The 16,730-nt window shown below is 39.3% G+C and overlaps 1 protein-coding gene across 3 annotated transcripts in view; it reads left to right on the top strand.

Moving 5' to 3' along the window:
- Rad18 (RAD18 E3 ubiquitin protein ligase) overlaps positions 1–14,799 on the top strand; it is a 117,677-nt gene extending 102,878 nt beyond the window's left edge. For 2 of the 3 annotated variants that reach the window (XM_017794794.2, XM_008854811.3), the window contains 2 exons: positions 5,372–5,434; positions 14,000–14,799. In XM_017794794.2, the coding sequence (XP_017650283.1) occupies positions 5,372–5,434; positions 14,000–14,102 (166 nt within the window). In that variant the 3' untranslated portion in view covers positions 14,103–14,799. The remainder of the gene's footprint in view (positions 1–5,371; positions 5,435–13,999) is intronic. The other variant, XM_029557102.1, reaches the window with a different exon arrangement.
- Positions 14,800–16,730: the final 1,931 nt, after the last annotated feature.

The following is a 16,730-nucleotide window of genomic DNA, read 5'->3' as shown; positions in this document are numbered from 1 at the left end:
GTGTTTTTTTTTTTTTTTTTTTTGCTCTGTCAGCCTTCCTGGGTGAGTTGACCATATGTTGAGGCAGCTTTATAAATTAAACATGAACTTGATTAGCGTTGCTTGGTCTCATTTCTTATTAAGGGTTTTGTATTATTTGATAAATAAAATTTGATTACTTTTCATCTGCAGGTTCATTATCTTATTTTTCTACATCAGCAGACATCGGTGAAGCCCTTCTTAGCTTTGCTTTATCCATGAAACCTGTAGTTGGAAGTCTTGTAAAACCTTATTGATGCAAACATACAAGGAGGTGTTCTTAACTTGTACAGCTGAATAGTATTGGAGTTTCTGCTACCAGTGGTTGAAGTGCATGGCTGGCAAAGAAAAGACCGTACATTCTTGTTTTTGTTTTTCTACCTACTTTAAATTTTTCTGAACCTTTGTCTATCAAATAGTGAGAAAACCCAGTAAAAGGCAATTATCACAGTAGTTGATAACAGTAGTTGTTCAGAAAAATGGTAATTGTCATCATTGAGTGATATTTTTAAATCTAGAATATTTACTATTTTAATTTGTTATTGTTAACCCACTGCTCTGATTTTTGGCATATAAACTATTGTTTATCCTACAGAACAAATTGCTAAAAATAGGGTTTTGAGGAAGAATTCATGCCAGTAGACAGCATTTAATGAAAGATCCTTCTGTGGCAGATTTTATACTCTTTCCATGAACACTCTAGTGACCTGTGCTAAAGGGTTTTTTTTATTTTGTTTTAATGTTGCATGTATTCAACCACATTTAAATTATTGCCACAATTAAGAGATTTGGAAGGGGGTAACTATTAGATAATAGAAAATTCAACTTGTAAGTTATCTTTAACCCACAGGATTTTTGTAGCAAATACTTGCATTTTTTCTACCCTGTAGTACCCTGTGTACCCGCAGTGCTCGATAAATAACAAGCTCTGATGATTTTGCACCCTGGTGTCATAGAAACAGTGGGAATCAAAGATTAAAGTAGTGCACATAGTGATCAGGTTTTCTTGGGCAAATTGAAACATGGTACTGAGGCAATTATTTAGAAAATTCAGACTCAGATATTTTACGAAAACAGAACTGCCATTTATTGAACACTTACTTTGTGCCAAGCTCTATGCTTAACATTTCATGTGTTATATTGATTCATCTTAAAATATCCCTGGAAAACATATGTGTTGTTGTTGTGATTTTTACAGATGTGGGTTTTATGATTTGGAGAGGTTATATAACCTGTCCAAGATTATACACTTTCAGCAGCAAGAATCTGTCTTAATTTTGACACTGAAATCTGTGATTTTTTTTTCCCCTTCTCACTCTACATGTCATTACAGTTCACAGCTTTGTAGAGATATTTAACATCTTTCAGTTTGGTAATAAAGTCCTTATTGGCAGGATGAAATTGAATACTAGAGTAGCAATGTGCAAAGATAGTAGCCTGATAAGCAGTGATGTTGCAGGGCTGGAGAGATGACTCAGTGGTTAAGAGTATAGGCTGCTCTTGCAGAGGACCAGGATTCAATTCCTAGCACTCATCATGGCAGCTAACAACTACTGCCCGTAACTCCAGTTCCAGGGAATCCTCTGCCCTCCTCTGACCTCCCTGGCACGGCACAACATGGGTGCTCTTAAATACATGCAAGCAATACACTCATATGCATAAAATAAAGATAAGTAAAATATTTTTTAAAAAGAAGTGATGTTGCTTTTGGTCAGAGAACAAATCAGCTGTTCCAAGGTGCATGCAGACACTTGCACGTGGGCTAGCTCATCTTTCTGAATTTTGAGCTAAAATAAAGCTTAAATGGTATGAGAAAAATTAAGCATGGATAGCCTAATTGAGCTTAATATAATCTTCCAAAATTCAAGTTAGGAATTCGTACAATTTAAAATTCAGTATTTGTTAGACTTTTTTAAAATATGTAATCTATACAGTAATATCCACTGGCCTGGACTGATGGTCACATCAAAAGATATGTCTTCTATAAAGGAGCTATAACTTTTATATTCCAGACCTTCTATTCATCTAGTGCCTTAAAAATGTCTTCCAGAATGTTCTGGACCCAACTAATAAAGAAGCTGAAGTTCACTTAAGTTTATTCTGAAAAAAAACTCTTGCTCTAGACTTAAAATTTTTAATTGTATAGGATTGTATGTGTTCTAACCCCAGGTATATCAGAATGAGTAATTACATTTTTTCAAAAGATTTTTTTTTTTAGACATCTTGACAGCATATAAAGGGAATTTTTAATCATCAAGGCATATTAAAATGACTAAGACTTCAAAGATATTAATTGCCCCTGTCCACAAGAAAGAAATTTGTGAGTGGTGATTTTAGTAACACCAACTATTATGCACAGTAGTCCCTTTGTAAAATTCTAATTAGGAAACTGTGTGTTTAATTTTCAACATCCGGCTTTTGAGTAGGAGGTCATGAATGCATTATAGGCTTGAAAGGTTCTGTCTGCTATTGCAGTGTGTTCGTATCAGCTCTTAGTATTCAGTGGTGACTAGAATTGGAGCAGCAGACATAGCATGCAGTCACTACAGTAAACTTCACACATCTTAGACTTTGTACAAGTCAGTTTTTTATTTTTAAGGTCTTTCTTGGGAATACATAAGGTATAGTAGAAAGAAGGGGAATGAGAATTGACACTGGGGAGCTGCCAGCAAGGCTGGGCGTGGTGTTGAAGGCAGGAAGGAAAGGAAACTGGAGATGATTCTCAAATGTGCTTTGTAGACCTTTAGCATCTTTTTACACTGAGGCATCTTAAACCCCTGTTCAGCATATGCTAAAAATGGGCCACACATATGTCCCTTCAGCAGATCAGTGACTTGTGCTGGTGATTTCAAAGCCCCTTTGGAAACTGATCTCAAAGTACTAGGTTCTGGACAGGTGGAACCATCCTACTTAGCTGGAATAGTAGGATGCTTTGTAACCTTTCTGGGGTTTTCTGTTTTGTTTTGTTTTTTTAGTGGTATGTTTGGTGGGGGGCGGGTATTAGACAAGAAACTGATTGTACTCTTTATTCTAGCAGTATGATATCTGTAGAATGCAGAGTCAAGTAATCACAACTTCATCCCCTGACTCATGGCTCCTTAGAAGAAGCAACATTGCTGTCCCCATCCCTCCTACCTCCATTCCCAGAGGACAAGAAAATCATGTTATTTTTATGTGTAATAGGGACACACACAGAGACAGACATTACATTTGTGATTTTAAACTTTGATGGAAAAGGTCACACAACTTTAATCCCAGCTCTTGGAGGCAGAGACAGGGGTTCTCTGTGAGATCAAGGCCAGTCTGGTCTATATAGTGACTTCCAGTAGACTGGGACTAGGGAGATCCTGTCAAAAAGAAACAAAACAAAATGAAGTAGAAGTCTAAAAAGTCTCCTTCAGAAGACAAAAATGGGGAAGGATTGAGAAATACTGCTTTAAACTCTGTTCAGGAAAAGAATGGATGACATTGGAATGGAGAGGAAGAAATGAGTTAGATTAGAACAACTTCGTTTTCTTGTGAAAGTGTGATAGTTATCTGTATAGTAAGGAGGAGTCAGAGTTGAGGTTTTAGAACTAGAAAACTTTAGAACTGCCTCTGTGGGGATAGTAGAGGCAGCGAGTATGAGCTGTTCCCAGTGAGGGGCTGTGTCTCTTGGACAGTAGTAAAGTAGGTGAAATCTGTTAAATGACCTGAAGGGTTTTCTGCTTTTCCTCCTCTTCTAATAATAGCTCCATTTAGCTAGTTGTTTAATAGGAAGACTTGTTACAAGCCAGTGTCAGGTGAAATTGACTGATGACAAGTGTTAATTCTTCTGAGGGACAATTGGCTTTTGAGAAGAGCCACCCTTAGTGGAAAGGCATAACAGATGCTTAGATACTATGACAGGCTGGGACATTGGTTCCCAGTAGAGGGGCCTGAAGGAGCAAGTACAGTGCATATGTGGGCAAGGCAGAATTCACTGTTGACAGAGCAGTGTCTTACAAATATGTGTGCTGCTACTAAGAAAATGACGTGTGCTGCTATAACGAAGAAATACAATTAAAATATTGCCAAATTTATAGCTGTTCTGTATCATGTATTTTTTCAAGCCAAAAAATACCCAGTTACTCTTTCCAGTGAGCTCCTTGTTCTAAAATGCTTAGGAAATGAAATGTACTAGAAGTATGGGTGGGTGGGGAGGGTGGGAGGTCCACTTGTCCTGTGACTGGACACACCATCTCCCATAGGCCGTATAGGATTCACAGTCAGAATGGGCCCTTGAGACTCTAGAGCACTTAGAGGGCAACATGTTGAGGGAAACATTTGATCTCTGCAGCCTTTCTTTGTCCAGGCATTGTAGTCATAGGCTGCACTGGAGTTTGTCAGAAATGGTCGAGAATGCTTTGGTGACACTTTAAATCTTCATGATTTTCAAACTTTTGTTATTATAATTAGCATTTAACATTTTCAGCCCTGTTGATTTTCCTAAAATAGAATAGATGTGTTTTAGCTTTCCTCACTCTGGTAAGCACGATTTACTTCTGAGTGTCCTGTGTGGTGTCTCTGACATTCCATGCTGAATGTGTAGAGAAGTGCTTATTGGTGAGTACGTAGCCTTTCTAAGGTAATCTTTATTGGCTTGGGTAAGAACAAGATGTAAAGCCTTCAAATAGATTTTTTTTTCTTTTAAAAGAATAATGCACGTCTTCTGTGACCTTCTTTATGGTACACTGCTGCAGTTAAGCCAGAGATGTGACATTCTAAGCCACATCACATTTATAACAAATTTCCATTATTAGCACTGTTCCGATTCATTATATTTTACTTTACTTTGGTTACCAAGAAACTAAAAGCCACTTACCAAGTTATCTCTTGTGAATCCCAGCACTAGAATTTAGTTTTTAAAACACATTTTTCCCTCTTTTCCTTTTTGATGGTTCTGGGGATTGAGGAAAATATGATTGATCTTTGGTTGGCATGGGAGATTAAGATCCCTCATGACCATATTCTCTTTAGACTCAGGTTTCATGCTGAGGGATTTATTTAAGTTTTAGTGATTTTTTTCACCTTTGCTAATTCATTAAAGTTTTTATAGCTTTATTGAAATTTAGTTAGTATATATTAAACTATAAGTATTTAAGGGACCCAATTTGGTGAATTTCCACATAGGTGTACAGCTGTGAAACTCTTCACAGTTGGGATGGTGAATATGTTCACCCTTGCATGTCTCCTTGTGGCGTTTTGTCATCCCTCCCCAAGCCTCATCTCTCTGCTGCTCATGATTACTCCTGGCCTGTTGGCTTGTTTGTTGTTTGTGTCATGACATGCTAGCTCGCATGGTATGGCATTGCTGATACACATATTCCTTCAGTTCCAGTTCAGACATCATAAGAGATCTTCTGGAAGAAGAAGAAGCCTGGGAAGCAGCACACAAGTGAGTTCTCATAATCAAAAAATAAGCTGGGCATGGTGGTTCAGCCTTTAATCCTAGCACTCAGGAGGCAGAAGCAGGCAGGCATTGACTAGCCTGGTCTACATAGCAACTTCCAGGCAAGCTGGGGCTACAGAAAGAGCCTGTCTCAAAAAACAAAAACAAAAAGAAAGATTTGGACCTGAGAAATAGAATTCTGTGCAGCCGATTTTTATACAAAGTATTTGTGTATGCTGATTTATAATAATCCATGTCAGGCAAAAATTCCCAGTTTGCTACTTGTTTGTGAATATTTCATCTTAGAAATGGAATCTGGGTATAATAACTTGAATTACTTATCAGAGGTTGTTTCTATAAGTTCATATTATTTCTTTGGACAATTTAATAGTTTGATCTTAAGCACTGACTCAGAGTCCTTAGAAACATTTAATCCCTTCTCTTATGAAGAAGATGGGTCATTTTATAGGAATCTTTATCTTGCCAGTCCTAAACGTATGCTGCCATATTTGTGCATACATTATCCGCATTTTCTCTTTTTATAAAAAGAAAGGCATGACTTCTCCTGCCACAGTTGAATTCCTCCTTTTGCCTCCTGTCTAGAGCCTCCTCCCTTTGCCCTTCTTTCCCCTTACACGAGCAACCTCTCCTCAACTGGTCTTTCTCATTTCATTCTCCTCAATGTATAGTGGTAGCCTTTGCAGGTGTCTCTGTCCTTCTGCTTTAGTAGATGATTCCCACTTAGTTTCTGTTTCTTCGTTTTCCATTTAGCCTTCCTTCTTCTGAACTTGTTCCCACCAAAGCCTTTAAGGGTCTCTATGCTGCTAAATCTGGAGGCCATTTTTAGAAGTTACCTTCCTTGATGCATTAGCCGAATTTGGTACTAAGCAGGAAGATCAGAAGTTCAGGCTCATCTTCTCCTACATATAAAGTGTGAGGCCAGCCTGAGCTACTTGAGACCCTGCATCTAAAATTAAAATAGAAAGAGAGAAGAAATTTTAAGATAAGTAGAAAAAAGAGAATTAAAAATTAAATTAAAAAGTGGCACTTAAAAAATCTGCCTTACAAGTGATTATAGTAAATAAAAATGGGTTAAACAATCCAGTAGGAAGGCAGACATTGACAGAATAGGTTAGAAAAAGATCCACTATCCCACTATGTTTTGTCTTCAAAGATACCAGTAAATTGAAAGCAAAACAATAGAAAAGATATACCATATAGACAACCAAACAAAGCTAACATTAACTGTACTGATTTCAGACAAAGACAAATTAGGCTTTCGATAAAAAAAAAATTAATAGAACTAGAGACATTTATAATGCTTGAAAAGGTCAATCCCTCAAGAATATAAAATGATTAGGAATATATATACATATATGAATACTATCTACAAGCAATAAGGATTAAAACTCAATTAAAGAAACATTACCACTGTCCTAGTTTGTTTCTCTACTGCTGTGATAAAACATTGACCATAACCAACTTGGGGAGGAAATGGTTTATTTGGCTTATAGCACTGTCCATCATTGAGGGAACTCAAAGCAAGGACACAGGACAGAAACCTGGAGGCAGAAGCTAAAGTGCAGACCATGGAGGAACACTCTTACTGGCTTGTCCCTCTGGCTTTTGCTCAGCCTCTTTTCTTATACAACACAGGACCACCTACCATAGGATGGCACTGCCCACAGTGGGCTGGACCCTCCCACACCACTCAACAATTAAGAAAATGCCCCCAAACATGTCAACAAGGCCAATCCAATAGAAGAAGTTCCCCAGTTGAGGTTCCTTCTTCTCAGGTGTGTTAAGATGACAACTAAAGCTATCCAGCACAGCCATGGACACAGACTCATTCTCTTCACAATCCTTTGTGGATAGAGGCCAGGCAAGCTAAAATGGGCCTGCAGAATTCCGCTCAGACTATGCACCAGTGGTCTCCTGGCCTTTCTTAGAGAATGTTTCCCTAAAGCAAAAGAACTTGGGAATTCCCAGGCTCTCTAAGTCCTCAGCACGTTCTGCGGGTCTACCTGTCTGCTTTTTTGAAAGTGCTATGCCAAGAAGTGTGCTCAATACATGCTACCATGCAGAGCTTCCCAGAGGCCTCACTCTGATCTTTCTCTATTGCTTATTCTCCTTTTCATTTTCTTACTATTGTTTCTCAAAATGCAGTTTTTAATTTGGATGAAATGTAATTTATCAATTTCAATGATTTTTGTCCTGCCTAGGAAACTTTTGCATGACCCAATGTTCTAGTTTGCTTTCTGTTACTGTGATAAACACCATGACCAAAAGCAACTTTGGGAGGAAAGGCTTCATTTCAGCTTACACTTCCAGGTCACAGTTCCTCAGGGCAGGAACTCAAGGCAGGTACCTGGAGTAGAAACCATGGAGGAACACTGCTTACTGGCTTGGTCTCCAACTCCTGCTCACTAGGTAGGTAGCCAACTAGCTAGCTTGCTTCTATCTGTCTGTCTGTCTGTCTGTCTGTCTGTCTCTCTCTCTCTCTCTCTCTCTCTCTCTCTCTCTCTCTCATCTTTTCCTTCCCTCCCTCTGTCCCTCCCTCCTTCCCTTTCTTCAGCTCAGGCCCATCTGCCTAGGGTGATGTTGTCCACAGGAGGCTGGCCCCTCCCACATCTGTCAATCAAGATAATCTCTCAGACATGACTACAACCCATTCTGATTGAGGAAAATTTTCCTTTGGTGGTTCTTCTTCCCAAGTGACTGTAGATTGTGTCAAGTTGACTATAAAAACTAATCAGAATACCTAAGCTCACAAATATTTTTATTTTATGTCTTAGAAGTTTTAGTTTTTATATTAAGATTTGTAGCCTGCTTGAAGTACAATGATCATAAGACATTGGGAATGACCATGGTTCCATTTTTGTTTTTGTTTTTGTTTTTTGCATAAGGCTCTCTAATTGCTCCAGCACTAGATAGTGAAGAGACTGTCCTATGTTCTTTTTATAGAAAATCTACCAAATATGTATATGTAGGTTTATGTCTAGACTCTTCTGTTGATCATATTTGTCTTTTTAACACTTTGTTGATTGCTGTTTAATAGTAAAGCTTTAAACCAGGTAATATGAGACCTTTTTCAATAAATGTAACCATATATTAGGGTTCATTTCTGTTGCATATTGTATGAATTTTGATAAATGTATAAGGGAGCAGAGGAAGCGATAAAGTATCCCCAGATGCTATAGCTGCCACAGTCCTGTGTAAAGCTGAGATGACCGTGGGGCGAAGCCGGCTATATTTTTTTGCATGTCATTTCCATTTGATTAGTAAGTTCTTTTGAGCCCTTCTAATCTTGTAAATCCATGGTGACCCACTGCAGAATGGGAATCTCTGGGTAGAGAGTGGCAAGGTCTCTAGAGTCCACAGGGGACTAGAGTATCACAAACAAGATGGCGTAAACAATAAAAATTTATTTTCCCATAGCCCCGGAGGCTAGAGATCCAAAATCAAGGTGTTGATAGGATTGGCCACTGAGTCTTCCCTTTTTTGACCACTTTCTGGGTAGCGATTGTTTTTCTTAATGGTATTAGGGTTATGCCTGTTCAAAAACTCAGAATTCCAGGGCCAGTGAGATGGCTCAGCTGGTGAAGGTGCTTCTTCCCAAGCATGATGGCCTGAGTTTAATCTCCCAGACTCACGTGGTGGAAGGAGAAAACCAACTCCCGCGAGTTGTGCTTGGGTGGGAGTTTGACCAAGAAGTATCTAAGGAATTCAGATTTGATTCTTTTGGTAGACTGCCCTAGTCCTACATCTGGGGTTGGCAGATGAAGTCTCATGAACCAAATCTGGTCCACTGTCTGCTTTTCTTAACAAAAACTTTATTAGAACATAGCCATACATATTCCTTTAGCTGATGGTTGTTCACATTACTTTGTTGTTCCATGTTACAACAGGGTCAAGTAGTTGCAGCAGCCTTTCGGAGTCTTTAAAACACAAAGATATTTTGACTATTACAGAAAATTTGCTAACTTTTGTTCTAGATCAAAAGAATCTCAGCCATTTGGTTGAGTACCCTACTGACTGAGTCCCCCTACTATGACCAACCCCAGAAAAAGTGGGAAGGGTCTTCTGACCTTTCTGGGTAAGGAGACTGGGTGAACATGGGGAATAATATAGAGAAAAGTGAAATACTAATTAATGGGACTGGCACACTGGCTTTGTAGAGGGGAAGGGATACCAACAGCATTGACAGCTGAAGAGAAGCTCTTAGACTGTAGAAGCTGTGGAGAGGAAGGGATGCTGATGGACTCTGACTTTCTGAGCAGTTCCTGGTGAATTTCTGACACTGGAAAATTCCTTGGTGAGACTCTCCTAGATGGTTGTAAGTGCCTTAGATTTTACTGCCTGCTCTACCCTGCTAGATGACTTTGAATGTGCTAATCTTCATTCACCCTAACCTTACTAAGAGCTCTGTTCAGCAGCCCTTGTTCTTCCCATACAGAAATGTCTTTATTCTTCCTATTCCCATGTGTTGCTCAGATACACCACTCAGCTGGTACTGATGAGATAGGTCATACTGGTGGTTCAGGTACTCTTGAAAGCAAGGACTGGATTCAATTTTTTGAGCTAAGTTAGAAACTATTTTGAAGTTTACTAGCTGGCCAGTCAGTCTCACAGGAAGTATACCATCAGCCTGTATACTCCAGTTGATGTTGCTGTACAACATCACTATCTCTTCAAGAATACTATTGTGGTGAGTGCTCCAGACTGTGCCAGGCATTAGTTTTCAACTCTCTCAGAAACATGGAGACTAACACAGTAGTGATGGTCATAATAAATTTTTTTTAAAAATTAACTGACAGATCATATAGCACTCAGGCAATTGTGGTGATCTTTCCAGATTGAGGCTACTTTTTGTTTCTCGGGCAGAGCTTCCTAGAGGGATGAATGATGGTTTGAGCACACCCAGCAATAAGAATCATCCAGTTATTTGCCCTTGCCTTTAGCTGAGGCATGCTCACTGCTCCTCACCTCTGGAAGGTGTTTATGAAGGCCTTAGCTCTGGCCAAGATTCTGATGGATGATAGAATTGCCATGGATTTCCTCTTTGTAGACTAGGTCAGTGTTACTACAGGTGTTATACATCTTCCTGTCTCTGAATCAGTGACACCTTGGGCCAAGTAGAAAGCTTAAATAGACAGGCTCCATATGGCTTTCTAAGGTAGTCACTGAAGGTATTTGGAATTTGTTCTTGGTAGATCTGGGACCCTGGGAGACAGGGGTTAATATTGCAAATTTACTTCATTCTGCTGCTAGTACCTTTAAGTATTCTATGAGACAGATAGAATGGATGTAATCCCAACTCTGTCAGTTAAGCATAGTGGCTGATAGAGTGATCTATACTTAGAGAAAATTCTCCAAGAAGCCACTCTGATGATGAGCACTGACTGCTCATGCCAAATTTTTTAGTCTACCTTTCCAAGGTATTTGTACAATAATCAGCCTTGGAAGAACACATAGATTCTCTCTAGAACAAAAAAGAGACAAAAACACTGCCCCTTAGAAGAGTTTCTTTCCTGACATGTAACCCCTTGCCCATGCTGGTATCATCTGGTTCTTCATGTCACCCTTTGGAATTTGGGTCTTGAAGCAGCATAAATGCCTATCCTGTGTGTGCTGATCACGGTATGAACAATACATTGTCCACTGCAGACATCTCATGTTCTCTCTTCCAGTTTCTATGAAACTGTCAAGCTAACTTCTTAGTTTGTAGGTGGGGTAGAATCTTAACCCTTTCTCAATTTTTGACACATTTAGATTGCTTTTTATAAATACACAGCATGCAGTTTTTTTTTCCAATTTGATAGGTATTCTGACTTTTAATTGAATAATTCAACCAGTTAAATTTATTGGAATTATTGATGATGAGGGGTTTTTGTTTGTTTGAGATAGCATCTCATGTATCCCAAGCTGTCCTTACACTTGCTTTGTAGCCAAGAACAATCTTAACCTTCTGTCTTCCTGCTTTCACCCACCAAGTGCTAGAATTATAGGTGTGCACCACCATGTTTGGTTTATATGGTGTTGGAGGTGGAACCCAGGGCTTTCTGCATGCTGGGTAAGCACTCTACCAACTGAGCTACATCACCAGCTCAGTGTTGACAGTGTATGACCATTTCCATCGTTTTCTGTTTGTCTTACACAGTTTCACGCTCTTCCCCCCCCCTTTCTGAACCTCTTTGGATCAATGGGCAATAGTTTATTATTTCATTCTCTTGTAGTATTGGCTTATTAGTTTTACCTTTATTTTTAAATATTTAGTGTTTGCCTTAGGGCTTGTAACATACACTGTTATCACAGCCTTCAGGTACTATGCTCTTGGTGTATGAGAACTCCAGTCCTTTCTGCCAATTCATGGTCCTCCTGTCATATATTTAGTTCTATATATGTTGAAACTGTACTGTTTCTTTTCACAGATCCAAATTTTCATCTGATTATCTGGTTATCATACTTGTTTGACTTAAAAAGCTTCCTTTAATATTTCCTGTATTATTTCTTAAATAGATTAGCTGTTGATTCTCTTATCTTTTGTCCGAGAAGTATTCGTTTAACTTTCATCTTTGAAAGATGTTTTTGCTTGGAGTGGAATTCTAGGTTGAAAGTTTTTTCTTCTGGCACTTTAAAGCTATTACTGCATTGCCTTGCAGCTTGTCTGGTTTCTGATGAGAAACCTGTATCTGTCGTCCATGGAATGTCCCTTCCTTCTCTGCCTGCCTTCAAGAGTTTCCTTTTGGTTTTCAGCACTTTGTGTATGCATCAAGGTATTTTCTGCTTGTTTGTTGTTGCTTTATTTTTTGACATTTATTCTGATGGGGTGTTTTCTACCACTTTTGGGTTTTTTTTGAATGTCTTAATGTTTTTAGAAAACTCACAGTTGTATAATTTTTCCTATAATTGTTTCTCTCCTCTATGGATTCTAGTATATGTATATTTTATTTGTGTATATGTGTGTGTTTGTGTGAATATATGCCATGTACATGCAGGTGCCCACAAAGACCAGAAGAGTGCATCAGATCCTCCAGAACTGGAGTTTCAGGTGGTTTTAAGCCACCTGACATGGGTTCTAGGAATTGAACTTTGGGCTAGAAAATCAGGAGGCCTCTTAACCGCTGCGTCATCTCTCCAGCTCCCCTCCCCCCCAATTTGGATGATTTTGGTTGACACATCTTTAAGTTTACTGAGGCTTTTAACAACTTCATATATCATACTTACAAGTTCTTTGAAGAAATATTTCCTCTCATATAGCACAAAAGAGAAGTAACCTAGTGGGATTTTGGCACATGACTTTAATCCCAGTCCTCGGGAGGCAGACGCAGGTGGATCTTTATGAGATCCAGGCCAGCCTGGTCTACATAGCAAGTCTCAGAGCAGCTGTGGCTACAGAGATTCCCTGTCTCAGAGAAAGAGAGAGAGACAGAGACAGACAGACAGACAGACAGACAGACAGACAGGCCTTCTGCCTGCCTCAAGGCCTCCACAGTAGCTGTCCTGCTTCTGGCCTGTTCCTAGGCTTCTTCACAAGCACCTGGTGGAGGCATATAAAAAGAGACTTGCAAGTACATGTGACTCCTGTGCTAGGGTTGCAGTGTTACCTTATACTTGAGCATTCATGGCAGAGCGTATGCTTATCATGTGTGAGACCCAGGGTTCTATCCCCAACTCCCGCCCCCCAAAAAAGGACGCATAAGTTTAGCTGATCTTTTGTTTTTTACTCGATTGTATAGCAGTTGTCTCTCTTTAATGCTCTATCCAAAGTGAGATAATTTGTATGGCCCATATATCTTTGGGAGGGCTTATCTTTTCTTTGGACTTTGTTTTGTGTGTGTGAATGTATATGTGTTTATGTTTGTGCAGATGCACATTGTGTGTTGTTGGGGTAGATGTGTGCAGAGGCAAGAGGACAGTGTTGAATGCTGTCCCTTAGGTACCATCCACCTTTCGGGGGCAGAAAGCAGAGAGTGGTAAGTGGCAGGATCTCTCACTGTCATGGAGCTTGTCAAGTAGGCTAGACTGGCTGGGTCAGCAAGCCCTAGGAATCCACTGGGATTATAAGCACTTACCCCCTGTGCTTGGCTTTTTTAATGTAGGTTCTAGGAATGGAATGTAGGTCTTTGTGCTTGCAAGGCAAGCATTTTACTGACAGCCATCTCTAGCTCTGTTTGCTTTTTAAAACCATGTTTCGTATATACACCCTAGGCTGGCCTGGAATTTACTGTATATCATGCAGGGTAGCCTCAAATACATGATCTTCCTTCTTCTGCCTCCTGAGTGCTGAGATTATAGCACAACATGTCTTAAAAGCTTTTGGATTTTGATTTAAAAAAAAAAAAAGGCTCCTGATCATCTATGATCTTTGCAAATTCACTGCTTTCTTGCTTATAAGGCGGGAATAATAATGATAATAATACAGATTATAGATTTATCCCTAAAAAAAAGGGCTGTTCGTGGGTTTTAATGAAGCCACACATGTGTAAGTACTTAGGAACTAGGAGTTGCTGTAGGAGAATGACCATTACTCTCTAAGATGTTATTTCTTTTTTTTTTGCCTGTTTTCAGAAATGATCCTCAAGACAGAGAAGTAAGCCCACGTCAGAGTCGCCGCACAAGAGCAGCTGAACGTGCTGAGACTGAACCAAGGAACAAGCGGAATAGGAATTAGTGTAGATTTTTGTCAACTATACAGTGGCCAGAATATGGTACTTTTTGTTACCATATATGGTTCACATTGAGAAATGCTCAAGGGGAGATATTTAACTGGGGACGTGGTAGTTAACTTATTTTCATTCTTCTCTCCTTTCTGGAAAAAAGAAAAAGTTAATGAAATGTCTCATTTTGGTCAGTTGCTTCCTGCCTCTCACATATTTCTCCCTAAAAACAGATTGACCAGCTTTGCACAGTAGACAAACTATTTAGCAAAAGTATTTCTTTGGTTTGATTTCTCTTTTCATTTCAGAATGTTCTTAAATCATTTTTCATTTTTCCGCTGGGGAACCAATTCAGAAACAGGTTCTTCCCATTCTCTTCACTATAGCAAGCAGCTCCAAGCATGCGTGCTGTCAGAACTGCCATCAGTTCCTACGCCAAACCCCAGTGCTTACTGATGGTTGTTGCCCAACTTCAGTGTATTTGTTTGTTAGAACCACCCATATTTTAAATACAGAGTAGGTTTATAATTTAAAGTCACAGAGTTACTATTGTAATTTAAAATAATAGTCACAATAACTTTGAAACATTTGTATATTCTTCTGATATTATTTCTGTTAGTACTTTTCCATGGGGTTAGTCAGATCTCTAACACTTTGAATCCCAGTTGTTAAACAGAAATAAAAAATTAAATAAATGGATTTATCAATGAATGACAGTTTATAATGTCCATGAAATGATAGCCTGTGAGTAGTTGAGTAGAGATTATAAATCTTTATGTTGCATTTGTCATAAAGTTTGTTATCTTGTGTGCAAAAGTATTCCCCAGTTCCCAGTTTCTACTGCCTTTCTTTGGCATTTCAGAGCCAGCCTGCCCCCTTTAACCACTGCCCAACCCAGACATACCAGCTTTCATATAGCACAGCAATAATTTATGACTGTGCCAGGGGAAACATTTGTGGCTTTTCCATTGCAGAGGATATCTTTGCGGACATTGGCTTTTTGGTGTGCTTTGGGGTTTCTGACAGTGTGTGGGTTCTCATTATGCATTCCCTGGGCTTCAAATGGTTATAGAACTTGTCATAATGATTTCTTCTCCCTAAGCTCACGAGTGTTACATTAGGAAAACTGAAAGCAGCACTCCTCACTGAATCTATCAGGGGTCTGACGTGAGGTAAGTGAGCAGTGTGGAAGAAATAGAGGCAACATTGCCATGGTGTTTATATCACTGAGTTGCCAGATATTAGGCTACAGGGAAAACCGTCTTTCATTAAAAATTACATGATCTGCCATATATTAAAGTGGAAGCAATTGCAGTTATATTTGCAGCAAAAGCAATTTGCAAGGGAGCAGTGAAACACAAGATGGGAAAGCAGGCACATGAATTCATTCAGCAAATATTTATTTATATGTTTAGTTACTTATTAGTCATTGTGCTGAGTACTCAGAATATAAAGTTGACCAAAGGTCATTAAATTCTAAAACTGCTTCTCAGTGGGACAGGCAGGAAGAACTGGTTCCTTGGGGGACAGATGGGCAGAATGTGGACGTGTTTTTGCTTATTATGACTGAGGTGGTTGTGGTTGGGAAGAATGTGGGGCTAGGGCTGCTGTCAGATATTGTCATGTGTTATCACAGCATGCATTGATTTTTCTCAGTTCTCGGAGCCAGAAGGCTAGATCAATAGGGTATCCTTTGAGGCTGCTCTCCTTGGCTCACAGACCGTTTCTTTCTCTCTCTGTCCTTACCTGGTCTTCCCTTTGTGCACACATGTCTGTGTCCTGATCTCTCCCTCTGAGGACACCAGTCATGCTGGATTGACCCCATAATGTGACCTCAACTTACTTTACCTCTTTAATGAGCCTGTTCACAAATACAGCCCTGCTAGGAATTAGGACTCCCTACTTTTACATCTGGAAGGGGCACGATTTTACCTGTAATACCCTACAATTGTTCAGGCTAAAATCTCAATGGTACCAAGATTAAGAAATCTGTAATATAAAGGCACTTCCTGCTGACCTGAAAAACAAAATGGGCATTTATGAGCTTTGTATGATAATGCTTTGCATATACTTAACATTCATACTTTGAAAGAAAAGTTTATCTTATTTAGCAAAGGGAAACTTAGGGTAAGTGTTATTTCCAGAGTTGAAAGTGATAAATGTTCTAATCATGAAATTTATTTTTTAGTGAAAATCTGACCTCAACCCAACTTACTGTCCTTCACTAGTTATTGGTTCTTTTTCCTTCTGACTCTTCTCAAGAGCACAGTGACTGCGATCAGTTATACTTGCTCTTAATAGCAGTGATGCATAAGCTCTGGGTAGATGGATGGATGCTGTTGGGCTGCAGTGGTTATTTGGAAAAGAACATCCAGATGGCTCTGATAGGTCAGGCACCTCCTTCCACTTGTAGTCCTTCTACCCCATGTGGAGAGTCATTGGTGCAGTAGGAAGGAGGATTCATATACATAAACTCATAAGAGCTGTTGAAGACATCACGAGGTGAAGACATATCTCAAAAGGAGCAGAGAAGGCTTTGTGCAGGACCCTTGTTAATGTGTCTCTTGGCTCCATAGACTAAGAACTGTTCAGATTACTTCACTGGTAGCTACTATACAGAAACCTGAAATCTGACTCAGTTT

Source organism: Nannospalax galili, unplaced genomic scaffold (genome assembly GCF_000622305.1).
Source record: "Nannospalax galili isolate Female #2095 unplaced genomic scaffold, S.galili_v1.0 scaffold406, whole genome shotgun sequence".
In the NCBI taxonomy this organism is placed as follows: domain Eukaryota; kingdom Metazoa; phylum Chordata; class Mammalia; order Rodentia; family Spalacidae; genus Nannospalax; species Nannospalax galili.
Note: the sequence above shows the minus strand (reverse complement) of the source record. Positions and strands in the feature narration are given on the sequence as shown.